Below are 24,368 nucleotides of genomic sequence, written 5' to 3' on the forward strand. Positions count from 1 at the left end.
TATATAATTGTAGACAAATGTAAACAACAATAATAATTTTACTAGCAGTGGATCAGGAATATCCAAGAGGCAAACTAACTACAGATAATTAGTTCGGCTTTTTCAACCAGGGAATATCAAAAGGATGTTTGACAACCTCGAACTCCTTTTAGTTAAGATTTCTTGCACCACCTTTGAGTGAATTTTAAAACTGGTTAAAACAAACAAACCCCAGGTGTGATATACCACATTTGAGCCTTCAGGGGCAATGCAGTGAACCATACCTGTGTGCATATTACTACATAAAAGACCTAGAAAGCCTCCCCCGTCTAGTGGGGGGAGGGAGACATACTTTTTAATTGTAAAGCTGAAAATATAACTGCACAGCTAACCAACTCAATGATTTTTTTTTTAATCAACAGGTGTATGAAATACGTTTTAATCAATAAGTTTATGAAATAAGATAGTTTAAAAAATTTATCTGGAAAATACTGCCAGCAATTTGATGATATAGTCATTTTAATATTAAAAGTAAATTGTAAATGTGTCTTTATAAACAATATGCATAAAATAGATCTTTAACAGAAGAGCTCTGTCTCTCTTTTAAAATGTTTTTTTTCACAGTAATTTCTTAGGTAAGTAATATTTGTTTCCCTCACAGAAATAGTGCAATTTGAAGAACGTACATCATGTCAATGGGTAAGAAATTCTATGCCCCTTAATACAAGTCCTTGTAAATTTCTTGTAGGAGTGGATGAAGGCTCATATCTGTCTCCGTTTTCTTGATGATTTGCAACAGCTGCACATGTTCTGTTACAATTTGTCTGAGGTCTGTCATTTTCTGCAGCAATTTTGCAAACAGCTGTGATGACTCAGGATGATTCAGCTTTAACTGGAGTTCCAAAGCTTGCAGCAAATTGTCTTGAATGTCTTCAATAGGCTTCACATTCAGTAATCCAGGGCGATCTAAGAGTGAAGAAAACAAGACATTTTTATTTAGATATAAACCCCTATGTCATTCATAGTTGTAGAGGCTTCTGAAATACTTCCAGCACGATTCAAAGGACTTGGATTTAAACTAGGAATGAGCTATAGTTTTTGTAACTACTAACTGCTGTTTAACATAACTTCCAGCTTTATGCTGAACTTAAAATAATAAATGCTATGATTGTACAAGTGTATAAGCTGAAGACATAGCCAAATGCTGATGATAATCATGCAAAAACATTTGAAAACAATTTGCCAGTGAAGTATTGCTGCATCTTTTGTTAATGTATAACCCGACTGACTCACTTGGGTACAGGAAATGACACGTCGCTAACCATAAATCAGTGTGTGCACTCCACAAAGCAGAAGTTAGTAAGTAAAATGATGGCAAGGTCATCAAAGTTCACATTAGGGCTATTAAACCCATCCTGGTGGCTTTGGAAGATTATATTAGGCATACACAAATAAATGTGTAAACTTCTAGACGAGCTGTACTGGTGGGGATTAGTATATATTATTTTGTAATGTAAAGTGATTTGAGAATATTATTTTGTTGAGAAGAGGCATGTAAAATAACAATATATGTGGTTTATAGAGTCCCAGGATATGAATGCAAAGGTTTAGCCTTGGGAAAGCGAATAAAGTAGAAAAGCTGTTCTCACGAGCAGCCCAACCAAGGCAAGGGCAGCCTAGGCGTGTAATCCCATCCAGAACAGGCAGATCTAAACCATCTTTTGGAGCCCAACCCCCTACAGTCAGTACCTCCATCTTATTTTGATTCAACCTCAGTTTGTTATTGCTCATCCAGCCAATTACCTCTTCCAGGCAGGAATTTAGGAAAGTTCCTAAATTCCATATCCTGGTGAGGTTGATATGGAAAAATAGATCTGGGTGTCATTAGCATATTGATAACACCATGCACCAAACCTCCTGAAGATCTCTCCCAGCAGTTTCATGTAGATCTTAAAGAGCATTAGAAAGAGTATGGAGCCTTATGGAAATCCATACTTTAGTTCTTGCTTTGCAGAGCAGCAGTCTCCAAGCGACACAATCTGGAATCTACCAGGAAGGTAGGAACCAAACCAATGTAAAACAGTGCCACCCAATCCCACTTCCCTCGGGTAACCCAGAATAGTTGCAGCTAGGGATTCGTGCACCAATTGAGATTTGTGCACAGATTCAAAGCACAGATTCAGCACCTTTAAGACAAATATTTAAAAGTGAGGAGAACAGGTTGGTGCCTGCTCCTTCAACACTCCACGCAGCTTCCTGCTGTGGTGGCCACCCCTAGCATGCCCGCATGTGGCAGCAGTGCAGCGGCACACAACGTCTTCTCTGCATGTGCAGCAGCCATTTGTGTGGTCAGGTTGCTGACCATGCAAAAGGCTGCTGCGCATGCTGAATCTGTGCTTCAAATCTGTGCATGAATCTCTATTTGTGCACATCTCTAGTGGCAGCTGAATTGAGCTTTGGTTAGCAAATGTAACTGCTGTGAATAATCTGGATTAAATAATTTCATTAAAGTTTTCATAGTATGTGTTTTTGGTCACTAAAATAATATGAAGTGTGCTCAATAGCTGATATCATGTACTCGAGCTGGAAGGGGAGAACAGGAGAAAGCAAGCAATGGGATCACTATTATTTCACTTTATTTAGATAAGAAGTGGGCTGAACTAGAATCTGTGAAGATTCACCACCTTTACCTCTGAACCACAAAATGCCTGAGGCATAATGGGGCAACGAAGAGCAGCATTCTATACACTGGGAATGATACCTTTGATGACTCTCTTGTGCCTTGTTTTTTTACATTATAATCTTCTAGTGACTGATCGTCATAGTACACAAGACATTATAGCTTGGATGCAAAGTTGTTCAGAAAGGCTGTTTCCAGCTTAGCCAAACAGTGTTGCATGACAGAAGTGATTTCAGATCCAGAGCATTACTTGGCACAATCTCTTTCCAAAGCCTCTTTACAGTCCACTAGAATATATGTGCTACAGCCTGGATCTTCGTTGTTCAACATGTTTCTCATGCTGTATTGCAACTCCCAACACACTATGGGCCTACGCTACAAAACGTTTTCCACAGCGCAGCAAGTATACAAATTTATCCTCCTGCTCTCTGGCTGACAGATCTGACTTCTAAAGTACGCACACTAGGAGGCTCTGCAAGGATATGCAGGGAACTCTTGTGCAGCTCCCGCTGTCCTCCTACACATGTGCTAAGGTTAAGACTTCTCCCCACTGCTCATGCTCCAAAAGTGCTCTGAAAGATTAGAAAAACATTGCTGGTCAGTGCTTTGTTTCCAATTTTACAGAGCATTTGTGGAGTGCAAGAGCAGAGTTGTATTAGCCATCTGGCACAAGCACACATGTGCAAGAGGACTAGGGTTGCGCAAGGGCTCCTCATGTGTCCCTGCAGAGCTTTAATGCGCATGCTTTGCTAGTCAGCCACTATTCTTTGGATGCAAGCCTATGAAGCCAAAATAATGTTCTTTACATTAAAGAGAAATGCCGCTCTCTTTGATTTGAAAGGATTTCCCTCCTTTTCCAGAAAGTATTACTCCTAATGGTTTGCAAAAGATGGTTACCAATATGGCACAACTAGTTTAGCTACCAAATTGTTCTTTGTCAGAGCAGGTATACAATACTTTACTTTTAATATAAGAAAGCAAGAGAAAAATTTGGAGTATGAAAAAGTGCGAACAGAAAAGTAATCTGAAAGGGAATTTCACGCACAAAGCTGAATCCTTGAGGAGTACTAGAAATTTATTCAAAACTTTTCTAGAGCTACCTATTTGTACGAAAGATTGTACAGCATATATTTCAAAAACACTTTGACTTGGCAGTTTTTAATGTTTCAGATGTTGTCCATTTTGCTTTTGGGGGGGTGGGGGGCGGGGGGACAGTACAGCTTCCTTCCAATTTGCAGGGCTACACCAAAACATCTGGATATGACTCGCTGTGCTGCAGCAATATAAAACAAACAAGCATGAAGTACATTGCCTCTGTTTTCATTATGTTTGAAATGCTAGAAAATTCCTCATTTGTTTCACTCATTTAAGTGTGAATCTTTTAATTATGCCAGTGATTTCTAAAATGAATCCAAATGAAAGCAACCTTTATGATTTCCAAACAGTTCAATTGTTACGCTGGAACATTCCAATGGAGCTAAGGACAGATTTCTCAAAATCCTTGGGGACAAAGAATTAAATCAGAGAAAGGTGATAAGGGATTAAGTTCTCCTAGGGCTAATAACGGATAGACTGAGAATGAATACATCGCCAGGGCTTGACAGCGTGGACTAGAGGACTCTTAAGGAACACAAAAGAAAAACGGTTGATCTTTTTACAAAAATATGCAACTTATCACTAAATTGGTTTCCTTACCAGATGATTGAAAGGTAGTGAATGTTATATCAGTTTTTAAAGAAGGAGCCAGGAAACTATTGACTTTTCAAATAATAGAAGAAGAGCTGGGGTAGTGGAGGTGCTGCAGGTATGCAGAGCAGTGCAGCTCCACGTTTCACACCGGGGTGTGTGTGTGTGTGTGTGTGTGCATGGGGGAATTTTTGCCGATCTCGCCTTCCCATGGAAGGCCCGATTGGAGGGTCACTGCAGCCCTCAGGAACCTACTTCTGGGTCTCTGGGAGTGCTTCGGAGGGAGGGGACATTGGTAAAAATCACTCCCAACGCAAATATCAGAGCTGTGCTACGCGGCAGCACCAGCACTTCTCACAGAGTGCTAGTGCTTCATTAGCCTGCATGCCTGCCTCCTGGGTTCAGTTTTGGTCATCCTATCTCAAAAAAGAGAGCCCAGAGCTAGAAAAGGTGCAGAAATGGGCGACCCAAAGGCAAGGTACGCTTTCTCTAGAGGGACAGGCAAAAATGTCTGGGTCCTTTTAATTTATGAAGAAAAGACTAAGGCCATGATAAAGATGTACAAAATTCTGAGAAGTGTGGAGAGCATGGATGAAGAAAGCTTTTTCATTCTAAGAACCGTAGAAGTTGGGGTCACTCAATGAAACTGCTGGTCATTAGCTTCAGGGCAGACAAAAAAAAAAAAGTACTACTTCACATACCTTGATACTTTACATACTTGATAATTAAATTACCAAGCTCATTACCACAAATGTGCCAACAGCCACTGATTTAGGCCTTGAAAAGGGGATAAGGCAAATATGCACACACTGTAACAATAAAGCTCAAATGATGGGGCTAAGAGTACTTCATGCTGTTTAGTGGGATGCTTTTTCTCAACAGCAAAGCTTCTTTCGTTCTTTAGTATTATTCAGGCTAACTGTACTTTCTGTTAATCATTCACGTCTGAAACATTCATCAGAATGATTTTATGTTCAATGTACGTACACAAAATTACTGTGCATTTCTTATCTCTGCACGCAGTTGCTACTGAAAGTCATTTAGTGCAAGAACAGGCATTAGGCTGAGGACCCTTATCGTAGTATTTCTATGAATCAGATATGACTCAGCATTTGCGTGCTTAACTATTATGAGTACAGCACAAATCAGGTTTTGGGTCCAGTGAGATTATCCGCAGTGATCCATTAGATTAAAATGTATTAATTCAAAAATGATTCTAAAATAATGTCTTTTTAAAAGGCAGAATGTGTTTGAATGGGGAAGTTTAGCATTCTTTTTTTAAAAGAAAAGCAACCATATTGGTAAAGTGACACAGTTCAAGACTCAAGAACTATTGTAAATGCCAGTGTGGTGTAGTGGTTAGAGTGCTGGACTAGGACCGGGGAGACCCGAGTTCAAATCCCCATTCAGCCATGAAACTAGCTGGGTGACTCTGGGCCAGTCACTTCTCTCTCAGCCTAACCTACTTCACAGGGTTGTTGTGAAAGAGAAACTCAAGTATGTAGTACACCGCTCTGGGCTCCTTGGAGGAAGAGCGGGATATAAATGTAATAATAATAATAATAATAATAATATTAGAAGCAGGACCCAAGCAAAAATAATTATAGGCTGATTATAAACAACTAGCATTGTGTGCTTTCTCTTAACTATACACATGCAGCACTAACCCCCTCAGGGATGTGCTTCTGTCGAAACAGAGTGCTTCTGGAGCATGGGGAGAGCACCCCAAATAGTCCCGCTTTTGCCCAAGTGGGCCTGTGCTCTGGAGGCTCAGGAACTAGTTCTGTGTGCATGCTGTTGGAAGTTCACGTGCAGTATGAATCAGAATGTCAATCATGGTTCTGAAGAAAAACCGGATCTGAAAATGTCCTAAAACTCAATTCAAGCCAATTAGTCTCACAGGTTTTAAAGTAGCTGGAGTTTACATTTAAATTATTCAAGTGGTTACTGCAATTATCACTTGAACTTGAGTTTGTTCTCACAACCAAAAGACTAAGAACTAGGGGGAGGCAGGAGCCTACCTGTCTTTCCCCACATCATCTGCGGCTCCCTCGGGCTCTGCCATTCGTGCACCCAGGCGAGCGGAGTGGCAGCCGGTGATGCAGTGAGTGCGCGGTGTGGGCGGGGGAGGGGGGGGGAAGAAACCCGGCTGCCAGAAATCTCACAATGCACAGCACAAGCAGCAGAGTGCATTGTGAAAATTCCTGCTGCCAGGTTGTGCCTTCCCCCAGCCTCTATGATTTTAATGGCTGCTGGCAGCCCAAGTGCCCACATGACCAGGCAATGATGCATACACATCATCCTACCTCACTTTTAGCCCAAGTTTCAAACCCAGGCTACCTGGCGGAGGAGTGCCAGGATTGGGAGCAATCTTGGTGCTTTTCATGACCAGCCCTACCTGGGCTAGCACTGCCCTACACGGGTAGGGTTGGTCGTGAGAATGACCTCCATGTTTAACTTCAGTAGAATGTGACATTTCTCACAAATGTCGGACCACAGGAGATGGTCCAGAAACTACAGCTGGTATAGGATGCTCTCGTCCGTCTGTTGATGGGTGGGGTCTGCTGAAAGCATATTACTTTTGTTTTGAAACACAGATTGGTTACCAGTTCCTGGCCCAATTTAAGGTGCTTGGTTTGACATTTAAAGCCATGTGCAGTCTGGATCCCAGCTATATCAGGAGGGCATTCTGCCATATTATTTTCCTCAGAGAAGTGGAGAAAGGTCAGTCAGTTAGGCCCTGCTGTGGGTTCCATCCTCCTGGGAAGCAAAGTTAGCATCTATCAGGAGTAGGGCCTTAGCTAGGGTGACCCTGAAATTGTGGAATGCTCCCCCACTGAGAGTTTCACCTATCTTTTTCTTTGGCTTCCTTTTGAAAGCAGGTGTGTGTGTGTGTGTGTGTGTGTGTGTGTGTGTGTGTGTGTATATTTCCCTTTGGAAATCTTTTGCTTGAAGTTGCTTTCTTAGTTTTATTTAATTTTAGACTCTGGTTCTAAAGGCTTTTAAAAAATTCATTAATAACCTTCTTTGTGAACCTTCCTTGAATGTTAGTATATACATACGATAAGTGAATAAAAAGTATAATAATGTGATCGATCATTTAAGGCATTTGGGAAGCAATAAGACTTCTGCTCTTTGAGAATCACCATATGTTTAAGGAAGATGGGGCTGCCATGGAAAACAGTAGCCTTGTGTTGAGTTGCTCCAGCCTCTGGAATGTATAGTATTTCCCACATATCCTGATATCATTATGCCATGCACTTCCCTGCCCAACATAATTGGCTGCCACAGACAGTGCTAGCAAAATGCAGAGAGGTCATTCTCACGACCAGGAGGGTGGGGCGGCAGCAAGCAGGTAGCAGCGAAGGCTGCAGAAGCCCACCTTCCCTGCCTTCCCTTTGGCAGACGATCGCCAAAGACTGTCTGGGCAATCACAACAGTCCACCAGTGCCCCAGGGAGTGTGGAGGTGCGGAGGCCAGGATGCGGCATCCCGGCTCCCAGAGATCTCACAACACGACACAGAACCACCTGTGTGAGATCTTGCCAGGTAGGAGCAGCCACGCTGACACATGAGCAGTTAGCCTGATAAAGGGCATGCTTGCGCCCCTAACCTGGGCTAACTGGCAGGCTTCTTTGGCACGTTTGCTGTCGAGGCACTGCTGGGATCCATGCGGATCCTGGCAGTTCTTACATGCAGCCTAACCCGGGCTGGGCATTCCTAGCCTGGGTTAGGCTGCACTTGAGAACAGCCTCACAGTGTAAGAATGTTAGGACAGGGTCACGTTGTGCTAAATATCACAGAGAAGGAAAGAGTGAAAGCCTGACATCGTTCTTACAACGTGTAGTTTCACATTTAAATAGAACATGCGAGCAAATCCCAGCTGAAGGAGTTTTGGTTCTAGACTGAAACTACTGTTGGGTCTTTGTACAGTTTGTCAAACCAAACTCCTAAAATTAAAACCTTCGCAGTACTTTTAAGAGCAGAATACAGTTAGAATGGATGGTTGAAATTCAAAAAACAAGGCAGGATGGAAATAACTTTCCTTATGGTTTCTGCTGTAAAACTCCTCCAAGGTGACCATGGCCACACTTACATATATCCTGCTGCTATCTCTGTCTCTGTCTTTCTAAACCTCCATCTATATCAGCTCAGTCCTTTCCTGCATGAGAGCACCACTTCCCCCACTCCTTGAGCCCAGTACCCAGAGAAGCAGTGCACAAGGACATTATGGGAAACAGGAAAACTGTGTGTGCCCCCATGTCTCCCCTCTATGCTGTTAAAATTACTCAAAATCACTTCATGACCTATGTTTATTGCCAGATTCTACAATATATATATTTAAAACTATGGCTGAACTTAAATAAAATCCTAAGGCTAAGCCATTCTCCCTTTCTCCCTCCCTTAATTAGAACAAAAAGATAGATTCTTCTTTCAAATTCAGTTTAAAACAATACAGCACCAATACATTAAGAAGCTGAACCACAAGAACCATGGAAGAGAATTTTAAAGTGTGAACTGTGCTGTAAGGATCTAACAAATGCTCTTTGCAAAGCAGAGGTTCTGGAGTGAACACCTAAAATGTTCATCTGGCAGTCCAAACACACATATTTACATTTATTTTAACTTTCGGTTGACAGTTCCTATACTTCAGATTCTCTCAAGCTACAGTGCATTCTCCTTACACCAAAGTTCTGTAAAGGTCACACCAGCTCAACCTTAGTGCTAAGATTTCTGTTAGTCATGGCTGACATACACAGTGTCTCTCACTACAACGTTTAAAGTGTTTGAGAGCAACATTTCCATGTCATTTCCAGCCACTCAAAACTGAGGATAGGCAAATTTTGCCTATTTTTCCATCCGTGAATAATAAAACTGGGTCTCTAAGACGCAAATGTGGATACACAAAATGATGGATATGGAGTTGTATAATGAGGGCCACCTATATTCCTTAGTTCTTTCCAATGAGGTTGTTGATGTTCTGTTGGGTGGTTATCAGCCTATATGTCAGAGGGCTTTAATATCTCTCAACACTGGCACTGTGATGTGATTGGGATTATACCTAGAATCTTTAGTGATCCTGAAGAAGTAAATGCCTTCTATATTTAAATATACTTTTATAGGCAAGTGGAGGATTCTTATCAGATACCCCAAACCCCAAAAGCTGTAGTAGATCTTTATATACAGCAACTGGATTAATTTCAGAGGTGCTGATGACTAAGGTAGAGACTATTTAGTAATTTACTGCTAAACTTATGGTTATAATTAGCTTCCCAATCCTGCCAAATTAATATTGCTCTTACTTGATGAATCAGGCTCAGCAAAATTACTAAGACTTTTGAGAAATATTATACTGAATACTGAATGCTTTTTCTGGTAATAATAGGGGAGTGAACAGTCTGTTTTTCATCTGTAAGCTTTTTCTTGCTATGGGAAAACTCTCTCACAACTGGCTTGTATTCCAAAAGATTCTTTTGGGCTTGAAAGATTTCTGCACTGCTGTCCAATAAATATACAGTACTAGGTATATCTTTTGTTCACTTACAAAGCCCTCAGGAAACTATTTCCTCCAAAATTTCCATAAGTATTCGAATGTACTTGCTAAATGTGATTTTGGTTAGTCTAATACAAACATGTCACATGTAGCTTCACATGAATGTGTGAAACATTTCTTTAAACCTGACATATATCAAATCATGCAAAACACCAAATGTGACTTACATACACCAACAACTCATATGGTGATATGCTGCTTCAGCCTCTCTCAGTGGGACCACAGTGGGTATTCACAAAGTACATTCACTCGGAGAATTCTGGCATCTTCCAGATCAGGCATCCCCAAACTGCGGCCCTCCAGATGTTGCTGAACTACAACTTCCAGCATACCCAGCCACAAAAAATTGTGATTAGGGATGCTGGGAGTTGTAGTTCAGCAACATCTGGAGGGCCGCAGTTTGGGGATGCCTGTTCTAGATTTACAGAATTTGTTACATTTTGTGATGAAAGCTATATCAATTTTGGAGAATCCTTGTAACATGATGGGTTGGATGTGGGCTAATAAACTGAGATTGAATCTGGACAAGATGGAGGTAATGTTGGTCAGTAGAGAGAGCCAATGGGGTTGAGGAGATTCTACCGGTTCTGAATGGGGTTGCGCTTCCCTTGAAAGAGCAAGTATGCAGCTTGGGGGTATTGCTGGACCTGGCTCTTCTTTTGGTGGAAGTGATGGCAAGGGGTCCCTTTGCATGGCTGTGGCTAGTGCGTCAGCTGTGTCTTTTTCTCGAGAAGGCAGATCTGGCCACAATTACCCATGCCTTAATCATGTCACAGCTGGATTACTGTAACACGCTCTACATAGGGCTGCCCTTGAAGAATATTTGGAAACTGCAGCTAGTGCAAAATGTGGGAGCTAGGATTTTATCTGGAGCTGCCTGCTGGGATCACATCACATCCATTTTGAAAGAGCTGCACTGGCTGCCAATTTGTTTCCGAGTCCAATTCAAGGTGCTGGTTTTGACCTTTAAAGCCCTTAACAGTTTGGGCCCTGGATACCTGAGGGACTGCCTCCTCCCAAAGGTTGTTGCATGCTTGATGAGGTCATCTGGGGAGTGGGATCTGCTCTGGATGCTGACAATGAGGGAGGCTCAGCTGTTGTGCACGCGGGACCAGGTTTTCTCTGTTGCTGCCCCCAGACTTTGGAATGTCCTCCTGGAGACCATCCGCTCCTCAGTCTCCATCACAGTTTTTAGAAAGCTTGTGAAATCTTGGCTTTTTACCCAGGCTTTTATATTACTGTTCCTATTGCTGCTGCTTTGTATTGTGCTTGTTATTTAATCTTTTAATCAGATTCTGTATTTTACAGATAATCTGCATTTTTATATTCTAGCTGATATTTTGTGTAATTTTTGTAGTCTTGTTTTAACTTTTGTGTGAACCACTTTGAGATTGTTTTAATGAAAGGCGTTATAGAAATTTAACAATAAATAAATAAATAAACTTCTCAAAATAAACAAACTTCTCAAAAAACTCAATTTCACATTAAAATTTGAGGTTAAGCTTCATTTACTTTTCCATCCTTAAATATACAGTCCAGTGACCAAAGACTGTCCCAAGCATATCTATAATAACCGACTCGCCCTTCCTGCCCATCACCCACATCAAATGAAGATCAGGCCAGGTGTTGCATCATGTGTGCTGTAGGATTTAGAGGGCACGTAACTTCCAGTTGCTCTTCCTCCCACCCAACACTGAGAAACAACCCCTTTTTGAACTTTAGGGAATGTATAAAATGAACCAGGGCTTAGAAGATGGGATCCATCCAGCCACATATGGTGGCCCACCAGGGATTCAGTAACCTGGCTTGTCAGTTCCCATCTGAAACTGCAAAAACAGGGATGTTGTCAAGCACTTTGCAAGCCAAAATACATGGCTGGTGTGCCAGGTTTGCTTTGATGGGCCCCAAGTTGTGCATTTCTGTTTCAAGATTCATTCCATTCCATTAACTATAGATGTGTCACACTTACCTCCACTGAGAATAATGACTGCTATAAATATTGCCAGGTCACTGTCATCTAATTCCAGTGCATTGAATTTGACAGCAAATTCAAACTTGGGTTCCATAAAGTCACTAAAGGGTTTCCGGAGACTCTTCAGAAATTCTCGAGTCATGAATCCTTGTCCATTGGATATGAGAACACCGTCTTTATTCATCATGGATGCCAGGAGCGTGTAGATGATCTCATGTACACCATATTTCAGAAGAGTTACTTGGTCATTCAGGTCTAGATTCACAAAACCTGGAATGCTTTTGGCAAATTCTGTGATCTCCTGTACAGCCTCCACTGAACGAAACTGACAGCGCTGGAAGATGCGAATAGCTACCTCTTTGTTTTGCTCTTGCATGGGGGTCAGATGTTTGCACTTGATCTGGTCTTCTCCCATCATTAAGGAATTCATGTCATAAATGACAAATGGCTGAAAAAGAAAAATGCAGTTGACTTCCATGCTTCCTTCCTATAAAGATATGTTTGAGCTACTGAAACAAGATACAGTGAAATTGGGATGGATGAATCATGGCTGAAGAAGAGAACAATATTGACAAAGAATGCATTTATATTCTGCTAACATGCCTAGGAGAATCGAGAGCTTAAAAGTCTTGGAGCAAGGCAAGCAAAAGGCTCAGAGTGTCATCTGCAAGGCAAGTAAGTCAGACCATAATGTTCTCCCATACTTCAAGAAGATCCGACCTTTGGTGGAAAGCAGCTTTACAAGTTGCTACAAGCAAACAGGCGGATTTTTGTTCCAGTAAATACAGCCATAATTTTCCTAAACGTAAACATTATCAAAAATATAGCAAACATTTAAAAACTGCGAACATTTTCTCTATCATTTTGGAAAATTGTTATGTTGACACTCTGTTTCAGCTGTCTGTTTTGTCCTTCGACTGATGAAATTGTGTTTATACAAGAATTCAAAGTTCAAAATGTTTAAGAGACAATATTATTCTTTAAAGTCTGTGGTTTAATTCTATACGCAAGCAAATGTTTAATATGTATGATATGTTTTCTCTAGAAATAGCTTTACATTTTACACTGTATTTGGTTTTAGTTATATTTACATAAGCAACAAACAGCATTAGATAATATGCCTAAAATTACCAGGATGCAATCATTATAAACTTTTCTTTTTCTAAATTTTGCTTATGGATCTGAGAAACAATATGCCAGCTTTAACTCCTCTTACTGAACTACTGTAGAGCAATTTCTCCTATACAATTTCTCTTATTAGAAAGAACAACAGTTCTGCAAGCATAGCAATCTCCTGCATGTTCTAAATACCATCTTCAGTTCTCTAAAGTGCTCAATGAATGCTCTTTAATTATGGAAAAGCTTGCTATATGTATTTGCATTCAGTGGAGATAAAGTTATGTGGCAAGAAGTCCCACTTATTTCAATGGAACCTATTCCCAAATTAATGTTTAGGATTGCAGTCCAAAATTACAGGAAAGGCAGAACTTGGTTGCCTTCCTTCCTTCCTTGAGTTGTGGGGTTGTTGTTTTTTTAAAGATAGTGCTGTGGTGAGTAATGGACAGTGGCAGCTCACCCCCCCCCCCCCTCTCTCTCTCTCTCTCTCTCTCTCTCTCTCTCTCTCTCTCTCTCTCTCTCTAACTCTGTAATATATTCTTGGTGATTGCTGTGAAATGAGCTCTGTGTCTGGCCTTGAGACTAACTTGTGGTTCATTTACTGCTCTGGTCTGCTCTGCAATCTGCATTGCAAGGTGTACTCAGTTAAAATGTGGCTGAAGTTGAGCTAGTTGAGCTTATGACTATGCTTCCTGCTAAGGGTGCTGTTGTGGCAGCTGTTGCAATGCAATGGAGTTATAACTGTGTATGAGAGAGCAACTTGTGCCAATGATGTTACTGCAGCACAGGCACTGTGGCTGGCAGTGGATTCTGGGTCAGTTTATTCTTTATTGACTATTTTTGGACTGTGTTGAAATGTGTGTGGTGTGTTGGGAGGGACAGATTCCTTTTTACTGTGTGCTTCTAAATCCGCAGTGTTTTTCAAGGCAGGATTGCAAACTGCATTGCAAACTGCAATGCAGAACTTGTGTGCAGTGCACTCTGTGAGTACAGCTTGTTTCAGCCAAAGGGAACAATGGGGAAATACAAAACACCCCATTGTTCCCCATAGGTAGCTCCTAAGGACACCAAAGTGGGTTGTGTGCTAGAGCATGCTGTGTGCTACCTACCACCCAAGCCATAACAGAAATGGGCAAGTGGATGGCTTTAAACAAATTTCTAACCTTTTCCCCAAACCCCCATAGGATCCAATACTCCAAATACACTAAAATTGGACATCCAAGTAACTGTGTTTAATTTGCTTATGCACAGTTATGTCTTGTTTGTGACTCACAACTTGAGTTTTTTCTTGCAGCAATCCAAAGCAACGTATCATTAATAACTAGGGATGTGCACCAAACCGGTTCGCCCGGTTCGGTTCGAATTCGAACCGGGTTCGAACCAGGAGGGGGTGGTTCGGTTTTAGTTCTGTTCGAACCACCCCCTGGTTCGGTTCGAATTCGAACTGGTTTGAACTGATTAGAACCGATTCGAACTGGTTCAAACTGGTTCGGACACCCAAAAATTGAAAGGATGGTAGCTGGCACCCAGGGGTACCTGCCACCCAAACCCCAAAGCAATTGGACACTCGTACGATATTTTTAATGAATTTTTGAAAATTATTTTTATTTTTTTCTCATAGGGTATAATGGGACTCCAACCAGACCATTATTCCTTATTGTGGAGCACCCATGGGTGCCAACAACAATGTAAACCCTGAAGCAATCAGACACCCCTATGATTTTTTATGAATATTTGAAATATTTTTAATTATTTTTCTCATAGAGTATAATGGGACATGAACCAGTCCATATCCCCTATTGTGGAGCACCTAGGGGCACAAAAGCGGGGTGGGTGGTAGACAGACAGGGGTGCCTACCACCTGCAAAACCCCAAGGCAATTGGACACTCCTCTGATTATTGGTGGATTGTTAAACTATTTTTGAATTCCTGGTGTTTTGAATTCCTGGTTTTGGATTCATGGTGTCTCATTGAAAATTGCACACCCCTACAAACTATGAATCCACTCTCATTGCTAACCTTAAAGACACATAAACTTCAAAAATCACTTAAAAATCAGCGCTTTGCCCAATTCCTTTCAAATAATTCTGACAGCTTCCTGGCCCCCCTTGGGCACTACCACCCACCACACTACCACCCACCACACTCTGCTCTAGGCCACCCCTTTGCCCCCAACGTGAAGCTATACATTTGCTGACACCTCCATGCTTCTTTATGGAGAAAAACCTTAAAGACGCGTAAACTTCAAAAATCACTTAAAAATCAGCCCTTTGCCCAATTCCTTTGAAATAATTCTGATAGCTTCCTTGCCCACCCTAGGAACTACCACCCACCACACTCCACTCTATGACACCCCTTTCCCCCCGACGTGAAGCTATACATTTGCTGCAATCCTAATTATTCTCTATGAGGTAGTCAAAAATAGTTTAACAATCCACCAATAATCAGAGGAGTGTCCAATTGCCTTGGGGTTTTGTGGGTGGTAGGCACCCCTGTCTGTCTACCACCCACCCCGCTTTTGTGCCCCTAGGTGCTCCATAATAGGGGATATGGACTGGTTCATGTCCCATTATACTCTATGAGAAAAATAATTAAAAATATTTCAAATATTCGTAAAAAATCATAGGGGTGTCTGATTGCTTCGGGGTTTGCATGGTTGTTGGCACCCATGGGTGCTCCACAATAAGGAATAATGGTCTGGTTGGAGTCCCATTATGCCCTATGAGAAAAAAATTAAAATAATTTTCAAAATATCATAAAATATCGTATGAGTGTCTGATTGCTTTGGGGTTTGGGTGACAGGTACCCCTGGGTGCCAGCTACCATCCTACCAATTTCTGGATGTCTTAACCAGTTCAAACTGGTTTGAACCGGTTCGAATCAAACCACCCCCTGGTTAAGTTCGAATTCGAACCTGCAGCTCGAACATGATGGCTGGTTCGGTCCGAATTCGAACCTTCGAACCACCCTGGTTCGAATTTGAACCGGTTCGAATTCAAACCGGTTCGCACATCCCTATTAATAACATCTGTTCCTATGCTTTGCTCTGTTATATGATGAGGACATAGATATAGAATAATAGAGATCTTTTTAAATAAATGATGCTCAGTCCACATATACTGACTGATATTGTGGAGGGCGGGGGTTTTCATGAACAGCGTGAGAAAAGGACATTTCACAATAGTCAAGAACATTTGCAATTAATGCTTTGATTCCAAGACTTTCTGGGCCAACAAGCAAAAATGTGGGTGAGGGAAACGAATAGTGCAATGTTACAAGCCATATTTTATGCTGGTGTTACAACAAGATACAAACCAGTGCAAATTTAAGAAGCTGAAATGGACTCTGTAACTTGTAGTCTATTTTGCCATGGCCAGTGAGTGCTGTACATTCCAGAAAATGTTTAGTTACTTAGTAATTTTAGACTGCACAGACTACTTGTGCATTACCAATCATTTACATGTGACGCAGATACAACCACAATTAAAAGAAAGAACATAACTTTAAATTGTGTCCATAGTAAATGTTTTGACGTTTCAGAGCACAAAGTCCATTACAGAACAAATAATAATAAAAGTTTTACTCTTTATTTACTGAATGAGCACATTTACTCTGCTGGTAGTATTTAAATGTAAGCTTGAGAAAACGGGGTTATTTTACAGGGGTCTGTCTCATTGTTTATAGTTTTATTCTGGTAAAACTCCATTGTGGTGGCTATTTCTTGAATGTTCAGAGGCAAACATTCTCACACGAGTGCACTCTGTTTAAATTGCATAGGCAGGCAGTGCATTAGAATGATGTTCAAACATCACAAAGTCACCTACAAAGTCCAAATTGAATAGTTCAGAGTAGAACAAAACCCCTTTTGTGTTCATCATACACAAAATCATTGGAGCATAGCCTATTCAGGTACATACCTACCACAGACAGCCTGTGAGCACTTTACAAAAATAACAACAATTGTTGTAGATGTTCTTCCAAGTTATATGTGGTACTGGGTTGTAATTGTCCGACTATTCACTCCAGATCAGTACCTAAAGAACATTCACACTGGCAAATAATTTTTTAGGATGCATATCAACTACTGAACCAGCTGTACATCACAAACTGTGATGCTATCTCAGTGTAAGATTAAAGTTTATTTTCTTTTAATGCTGAATCAGTTGGCAGTAAGTAGGGATTTTTTTTAAATCATGGCAGATCAGAAAAACAATGAGGTCGTTCTCATGACCATTTGGGCTGGGGCTAGAGAGGGCAGGGAGAGAGGCAGGCTCCTCTTATACCCCCACTTCTTCCTTAGTGCTGCCACCTGCGTGCCCACATGATGAATGGCACACCCTGTAGAGGCTGTGGAAAAGAGCATCCTGGCCTCCAGGAAAACCATAATGCGCCGTGTGAGCAGCGTGGTGCATTGTGGCCATTCTAGAGGCCGAGGCAATCTTTCCCCCAGGCTCTATGGTATCACGGTCTGAATGGGGCTGCCAGCAGTCTGTGCTGCCACACGACTGGGCAGTGGGGTAGGAGGGGTAAATTTTTGACTGCGTAAAAAAACCAGGCTAACCTAGTCAAGGAGTTTCTTATGAGCAGCAATACCTGGGTAGGGCTGATCAAGCCCAGACAGAACTGGTCGTGAGAATGACCCCAGTGTATTGTAGCTGTTAGACTAGATCCAGGTTCACTAAGTGATCTTAGGCCAGTCATTGTGCCCATTCTCACAATCAGCCCTACATGGGCCAGCCCTGTCCTACCCAGGTAGGGCTGGTCATGTGAGGCCCTGCAATCACTCCCAATGTCACAGCTCCTCCCCTGGGTAGTCCTGGTTTAAATCACAGGCTTAAAGTGACGTAGGAGGACAAGCGTGCACCTGCCACCTCACTAGCTGGTCATATCGAGATAAGTGCTGCCGGTGGCTAGTCCTAGGCTGCTGGCAACCATCTTTACCAGAGAGCTGGAGAGAAGGAGCAGCCAGGCAGTGTGGAGCTTCCTCAATGCACTGCACTGCTCATGTGGTGCATTGTGAGATATCTGGCACGGCTTCCTTCCTCCACAATCGCTGCTTGTCTCACCACCATGCTACTCATGTGGGTGCATGGGTTGCAGAGTACTGATTGGGCTCTGGCCATCTGGGGGAAGGCAGGTAGGGTCCTGCCTTCCCCACAGTCCATCCCCTTGTGGTTGTGTGATGACCTTACTGTCTTTTAGCTTGACCTATTTCATAGAATTATTGTGATGATTAAATATGTGAGGAAGAACCATGTGCATCCTAAGCTCCTTGGGATACGGAAGGAATTAAAAAGAAGAAGACATGAATCTAAAGCTGAATATTCAATAACCCCAATAGTCAAAAACAGAATTGTGGAAATACAAAAACATAGGAAGCTGTCTTACCCTGAATCAGACCACTGGTTTATCTAGCTCAGTATCATCTATACTGACTGGAAGAGGCTTTCCAAGGTTTCTGACAAGTGTCTTTCCCAGCCTTACCTGGAGATGCCAGGGAAGACTCTTGGACCTTCTGTATGCAAAGCAGATACTCTATCACTGAGTTCTATCCTAACTAAATATGCTAATATATAAAATTTAATTATATGTTATATTTAATTAAAAAAATCTCTCTTTTTTAAAGGAACCTACACCCGACTTAAAGAACAGTTAATATCTGCCCTGAAACAGTTGGGTGTAGAGGCTAGAGTGCTGGATAAACGCTCATGAAACATAGGGTGGTCGCAGACAAATAAGTGTCTTTTAGGTTTGCCCACGTCACAGTGTGCCTCCAAGAACAAAACTGAATATAGTTATACATCACTAAGTCCCCTGGATTAATGACTTGAATGAAGCTAATAAAGGGTAATTTTAAAATATAATATTTTTAAATGACATTTTCCCTTGGCTTATTGCTTTTATTGGTGGTCTCCTTTTCAGAGTGCTCAGGATGATATGAATCAGAAATTTTAATAAATAACTCCACCACTAGAAGAAATGCAAGCAGTTCATTCAAGTTTAGGTATCAAATTCCAGAAAGGTACAAATAGAAGAGGAAAGTAGAATGGGACTAACAGAATATTGGTGGGGGAAAGGAAATGGATTGGGAATGGACATCAACTGGAGGGTGTGTCTGTGTAAGAGCTATGAAGAGTTGCAAAAGATGCTCATTCTGGCCATTGTGTGCTGCTTCCTCCCAGCCCCCTCCAGTCTCAGGGCCTTGGCTTCACTTTTTTAACCTAAGGCACTGACCATGTGGTTTAGAAGCTCATATTTTAAGAGAAGGGCAGAAGACTCAGAAAACTGATGAATGCACCCCATTCCACACCATAATAAGCCTGGAAAATATGGCAATTAATGATGTAGCTACAGCCACACAGAGTAGACTGGTATCCTTGCAAGTAAAACTAAGCTGTATTTTTTACAACGCTTTGAAAGTATTTCCACCACAGCTTTCAGACAGGACAGTAAAATCCATGTGGAATTGTAAAAAAAAAATAATAATTATATTGAGACCAGTTTCTGTTGGATCCAGATCCAGCAGGATATATATGGAAATATAGATATAGGTGTGTGTGTGTGTGTACACGCACCTACACACACACTTTTAAAGTCCTACTGAGTTTAACGAGAGATGTTTCAACTTGTGTTTAACTATTCCATTGATTTCAGTGGTTCTTGGAAAACATTTAACTTTGGCTGTATAGCATTCAAAATGAATAAGAGGTACCTGAATAATAATGAATAAGCATTAATACAGATAAGAGGTAGCTCTCTTATATAAGCAGCTTAATTTACAAGGCACTTCTGGCTGAATTTTTAGGATGCAGTTTAAACAGCATCTGTGCTGCTGAAAATATATAATGGCATTTTTAGGGCTAGTTCTGCACATAAACATGGCAGAAAATGAAGGGAGAGAATAAGGAAATAGGCACTATTCTATAAAGTGTTTAAAAAAGGTTTTATGAAGTTATAATTTGTATAACATTATGATGTTTTATGATGCTATAATGTTATACACAGCTATATATTCTATGGGCACAAATGTTTTATGTGCTGTAATTCTGATTTCCTTATTTGCTTTCTTTTTGAAGGCATAATTTAATATTTGACTTTATACTGGTATCTGTCTCTTGGATCTATAAGCCACATTCTGTACTTTTACACTAATATATGTAAGAGATATATGGTGTTTTTAGACTAAGAGTGTGATGAATTTTTTTGGGGGGGGTGAGATTTGGTGTGCTTGCGCAAGAACTGGTGGTTTGTTGTAATGCCCGAGTCTGCTCAGACATTACATTCATTTGGAGCTGACAAACTAGAACCTGAAACCACAGTATGAAGCTGGTTTTCAAACCACAGTTTGTGCTGTTATACCTGGCATGACATGTTCCACAATATAACATGCTCCTTGAAACATAACGGTAGCACAGTTGCACAAGAGAACTGTTGCACTAAGCTACTGTTTGTCTGCCACATGCTGAAGGTAATGAACCAGTTACACAAACCATGGTTTTATGTTATGTTTGAGGATAGTCATTGAGCCGGGTCTCATGATCAGTGAGACCTGATTTGTGAAGCTAAGCGGGGAGAGCAGGCTAAGCCCGCTCTCCCCGCAGATGATCAGGGCGGGAGCCCTGGGTGGCCAGATCAGCTGCCCACATGATTGCCGGCTCTGTGACAGAGCTGGCAGGGGCTGGGGAGTTTGGAGGCCGTGTAGCCCATGGAAGCACCAGTACGCCCTGCGTGAGCACGCAGGGCATACTGGAGAGACCCCCGGTGCTGGGAGGCAGCTTTTCAACTCCCCTCCGGGGGTCTACTCATGAGTAGCCACAACGTGGAGCAGCACTGCAGCTACTCATGATCAGGAAGCCCGGATTAGCGGAGCGCTTGCTCTGCTAACCCAGGCTTAGGGGAGGTCTACAAAAGCGGGTGACCCACTTTGACTCAACCGGGCTTGGCTGTGAGCCCGGTGAGTCTCACGATTGGTGGAAAGCGGGCTAAGCACCCGTAACCTGCTTTCCACTGATCGTCAGAATAGCTCCAACGTCTCAAGTATAAATGATCTCTGTGTGCAAAGGTAATGGTTTGTCTCATCAAAATATGTGCAAGTGGTGGCCCAGCTCTCTGATGGCCACCAGTTGTGAGCATGTTGAAAGAGAGAGTTGCAATGTATATATGCATTTGCCCATCAATCATGACATCATGTATTTATATTTTATATTCTGGTATCTGTACAAATACAAAACTGTTTTGTGAGAAGCAGCCCCCATTTTCTGTTTCAAAACAGCCGCACAAGTGTGTGATAGTTACAGTTCAATTATTCTGTGGATGTGCCGATTTTATGTTGAGCACTGGGCAGCATCCGTACTAGTACGTCATGACTAAGCACCATGGAAATCAAAGAGACAAGTTAATCACGTTTAACTTAAGCACTAGTCATTTTGATAGGGTCATGATTAACTTAGTCTAGATGCTGGCCACTTTATTTATTTATTATGAGAGGCAGAATAAAATGATGATAAGGCTGAGGACTTAGTGGCCAAAGTGATAGTCAAGCCCTCTGCTGCAGTGCAGAGACAGAAGCAGCAGTGAGGCTGGAGATACAGGGTGGTAGCACTAGAAGGGTTACAGCACCTTCTCCCAAAAATGGGAAGAAATATGGCAATGCTGATAGCGTGACCACACAATCTCCAGTCTACCCACTGCTTCTGTTGCTGCTGCTGTAGCAGCTCAGTGTCCCTGAGAACTATGCATCATGCCAGCCGGTATTCATAGTCATGCACAGTGAGAGGATGTTTTAGATAACTGGGAAAATCAGTTTTTCATTGTACCATTAGGCAACGATAGATTTTCACTAGCTGTTATTGATATTTCCACAAGATCATTGGTAAAGGATAATGTTGTTTCCTGTTTTTATGTAGAGTAACTCAAATACATCAGGATATCACATTAAATGGAATGCTTCACAAGTCTGAGACTCATTCATAAGTCCTAAATAACAGGCAAAAGTGATTGCCCCCAAAGGTCGATTTTCTAAAACCTATTGGAACTGCCACAGTGCTACAGGTATTTGTGAGCTGCTCCAAGATGTACACAGAGCATTTTTCTCTCATACATTTTAATGGAGGGTGAAGCTTCACATCAGCAAAAGGCTGCCTTCTCCTTTGAAACCAAGAGTGAAGCCCATGCATACAAAAGCTCCATGTACATATTGGAACATGCACAGAGTTCTAGATCACACATGAATTTACGACATGTTTCCAAACAGAATACAAATTTCTACTCATTTCAATTCCTACACTAAATTAGGAATTGATCAAAGGCTTATATATTGAAATGAAGAAATCATTATTCATTTTTAATATTAAGTATTGTACTTGCTAGAAGTTAGCAGCAATGCCACCCATAAGTCATTTGGCAATTTTAAGGAAAAGAAGCCAAAAAGTGCAACTGCCTCAGAATTGATCTCTAGGGTTTGAGTTAGTATATGCAGTATACTATTGTCAGGCCATTTGGCACAATGTATTCTAGAAGAGACAGCCCTGTTGGATAATGTGGGAGATAACCTATGGAAAAGAGGTGACAGAACAGGAAGAAGTGGGGCTTGACAAGTACAGAGAGGTTATGCTGACCTTCACATTCTTGTACGGGATTCAAATATTTTATTAGGTTATTTCAAATAATGTTTACTTATCCTATCTAAAAACATTTCCTGTGCTTTAGTCATGGCTTAAAATATGTAATTGCCAAATGCAAAAGGTTTTGTTTTTTTTTTAATTTTTAATCTGTCCGCATGGTAAATCATTTGCTCCAAGAAGAGAATAGAAGGCAGTTAGAACTCACGGATTTGTCTGTTGTCTTTCCTGTCAAGATGGCCCTTGCCTTGGCTTTGGTCAGAGGGAAGGACTTGATGTATGAGTCATACAAATGCTTGGCAAGAGCTCGCAGATCAGCAGATTCTGGGTTTAGCTGTTCGATGTCGCTTGAAATCTCTGCCAAGAGCTTCTCCTTCTCAGCCTGTGGCATTCGCCCAAACCTGATAGCTGAAGAGAACAAAAAGACACATGGTTACAACAGGAATAAAGTGCTTCTAACATATGCACATGAATTTGCAATGATCTTTTCACTGCTTTTTACAGCTGTGCAGATTGAAAATTCTGCAAGCTGCAAATCTCCTGCTAACTGAGCGTCCCTTGTTAACTGAGCAAAGAGGCACTGATTCTCTTTATTTAGCAGGGGGAGAGCAACCAGCCCTATCCATCCCCAGCACAGCTTTCCTCCAATGGCTGTTGCTGGGGCCTATCTTATGTTTCTTTTTTAGACCCTAAGTCCTTTGGGGACAAGGATCCTATCTATCTATCTATCTATCTATCTATCTATCTATCTATCTATCTATCTATTTATTTATTTATATCTATGTAAACCACTTTGGAAACTTCTGTTGAAAAGTGGTATATAGATATTCATTGTATTTGTTATTGTGAAATAAAATTGTAGAAGAATGGAAACAGATGATCAAACTACAAAGTGGGTAGGTAGTGATAGGCTATGTAGAATAGTTAATGACAACATCTGGGCTCTATGATGCTGGTTTGAATGTTTGAGACAAGATGGCTCTTTAGAAGTTTCAGCAGGGAAATCTAGAGATACTTTGCTCACTTAGCTAGAAGCCAAACCAGAGTCCTGAATCATCCTAAGGGCATGTCCCATGATACTCTCCACATTCTTGCTTAAGCATTTTATACTAAACCAAAAATTGTGGCAAGTGAGAGGAAGAAGCGATCTTGTGGAGGAAAGCGTGCCCATTTTCACTCCTGCTATGGTTCATGATGGCCCCTCATCTGCTATCTAGGACAGGGCTATTCACCGATGTTGTGGGTGCAAGGATCGCATGTATGCAGAGTGCATGGCTGTTCCATTTCAGAACTTCCATGTAGACATGGTATTGGGTCAGAATTGTCTCCCAGAAGATGTAAAGTTCTAATTCTGGCTCTCAGCTCCTGTTTGCAAGATAAAGCCACAATCCAATGTTTGAGCAGTGACCCAGCAACTTAACAGGAACTTGTCAGGTAATACAGAGCAATACATAATTACTCAAACAGGCACAAATATGTAAATAACTATTAGCACACATTCTTAAAATCACTTTGCATCATAAGAGGACACAAATTCAGTCTCTGAAAATAAAGACAAGTAAAGGAAGATGAATGGGAAAATAGCTCACATCTTGACTCACAGAACTACTTTCCACAAACACAAGGGGAGGAGGAGAGATTTTCAGTGAGTCTGTCCTTCCCTCTGCTGCCCTTGATTTCCACCTAGCTCCTTTGCTGTCCCTGATGCCCCACAAAAATATGCCCCTGGGGCTTGGGGGATCTTCTGAGACACGTCTTAGGG

General features: G+C 41.5%; 1 protein-coding gene across 4 annotated transcripts in view; it reads right to left on the reverse strand.

Annotated features, from left to right (window-relative positions):
- Positions 1-480: 480 nt before the first annotated feature.
- Positions 481-24,368, reverse strand: part of PPARG (peroxisome proliferator activated receptor gamma) — a 91,727-nt gene continuing 67,839 nt past the window's right edge. For all 4 annotated transcript variants that reach the window (XM_053288124.1, XM_053288125.1, XM_053288122.1 and 1 more), the window contains 3 exons: positions 22,815-23,014; positions 11,868-12,318; positions 481-945 (listed from right to left, as the gene is read on the reverse strand). In XM_053288124.1, coding sequence (XP_053144099.1) covers positions 698-945; positions 11,868-12,318; positions 22,815-23,014 — 899 coding nt within the window. In that variant the 3' untranslated portion in view covers positions 481-697. The remainder of the gene's footprint in view (positions 946-11,867; positions 12,319-22,814; positions 23,015-24,368) is intronic.

The sequence above is a fragment of the Hemicordylus capensis genome, chromosome 2, assembly GCF_027244095.1.
Source record: "Hemicordylus capensis ecotype Gifberg chromosome 2, rHemCap1.1.pri, whole genome shotgun sequence".
Lineage (NCBI taxonomy): Eukaryota > Metazoa > Chordata > Lepidosauria > Squamata > Cordylidae > Hemicordylus > Hemicordylus capensis.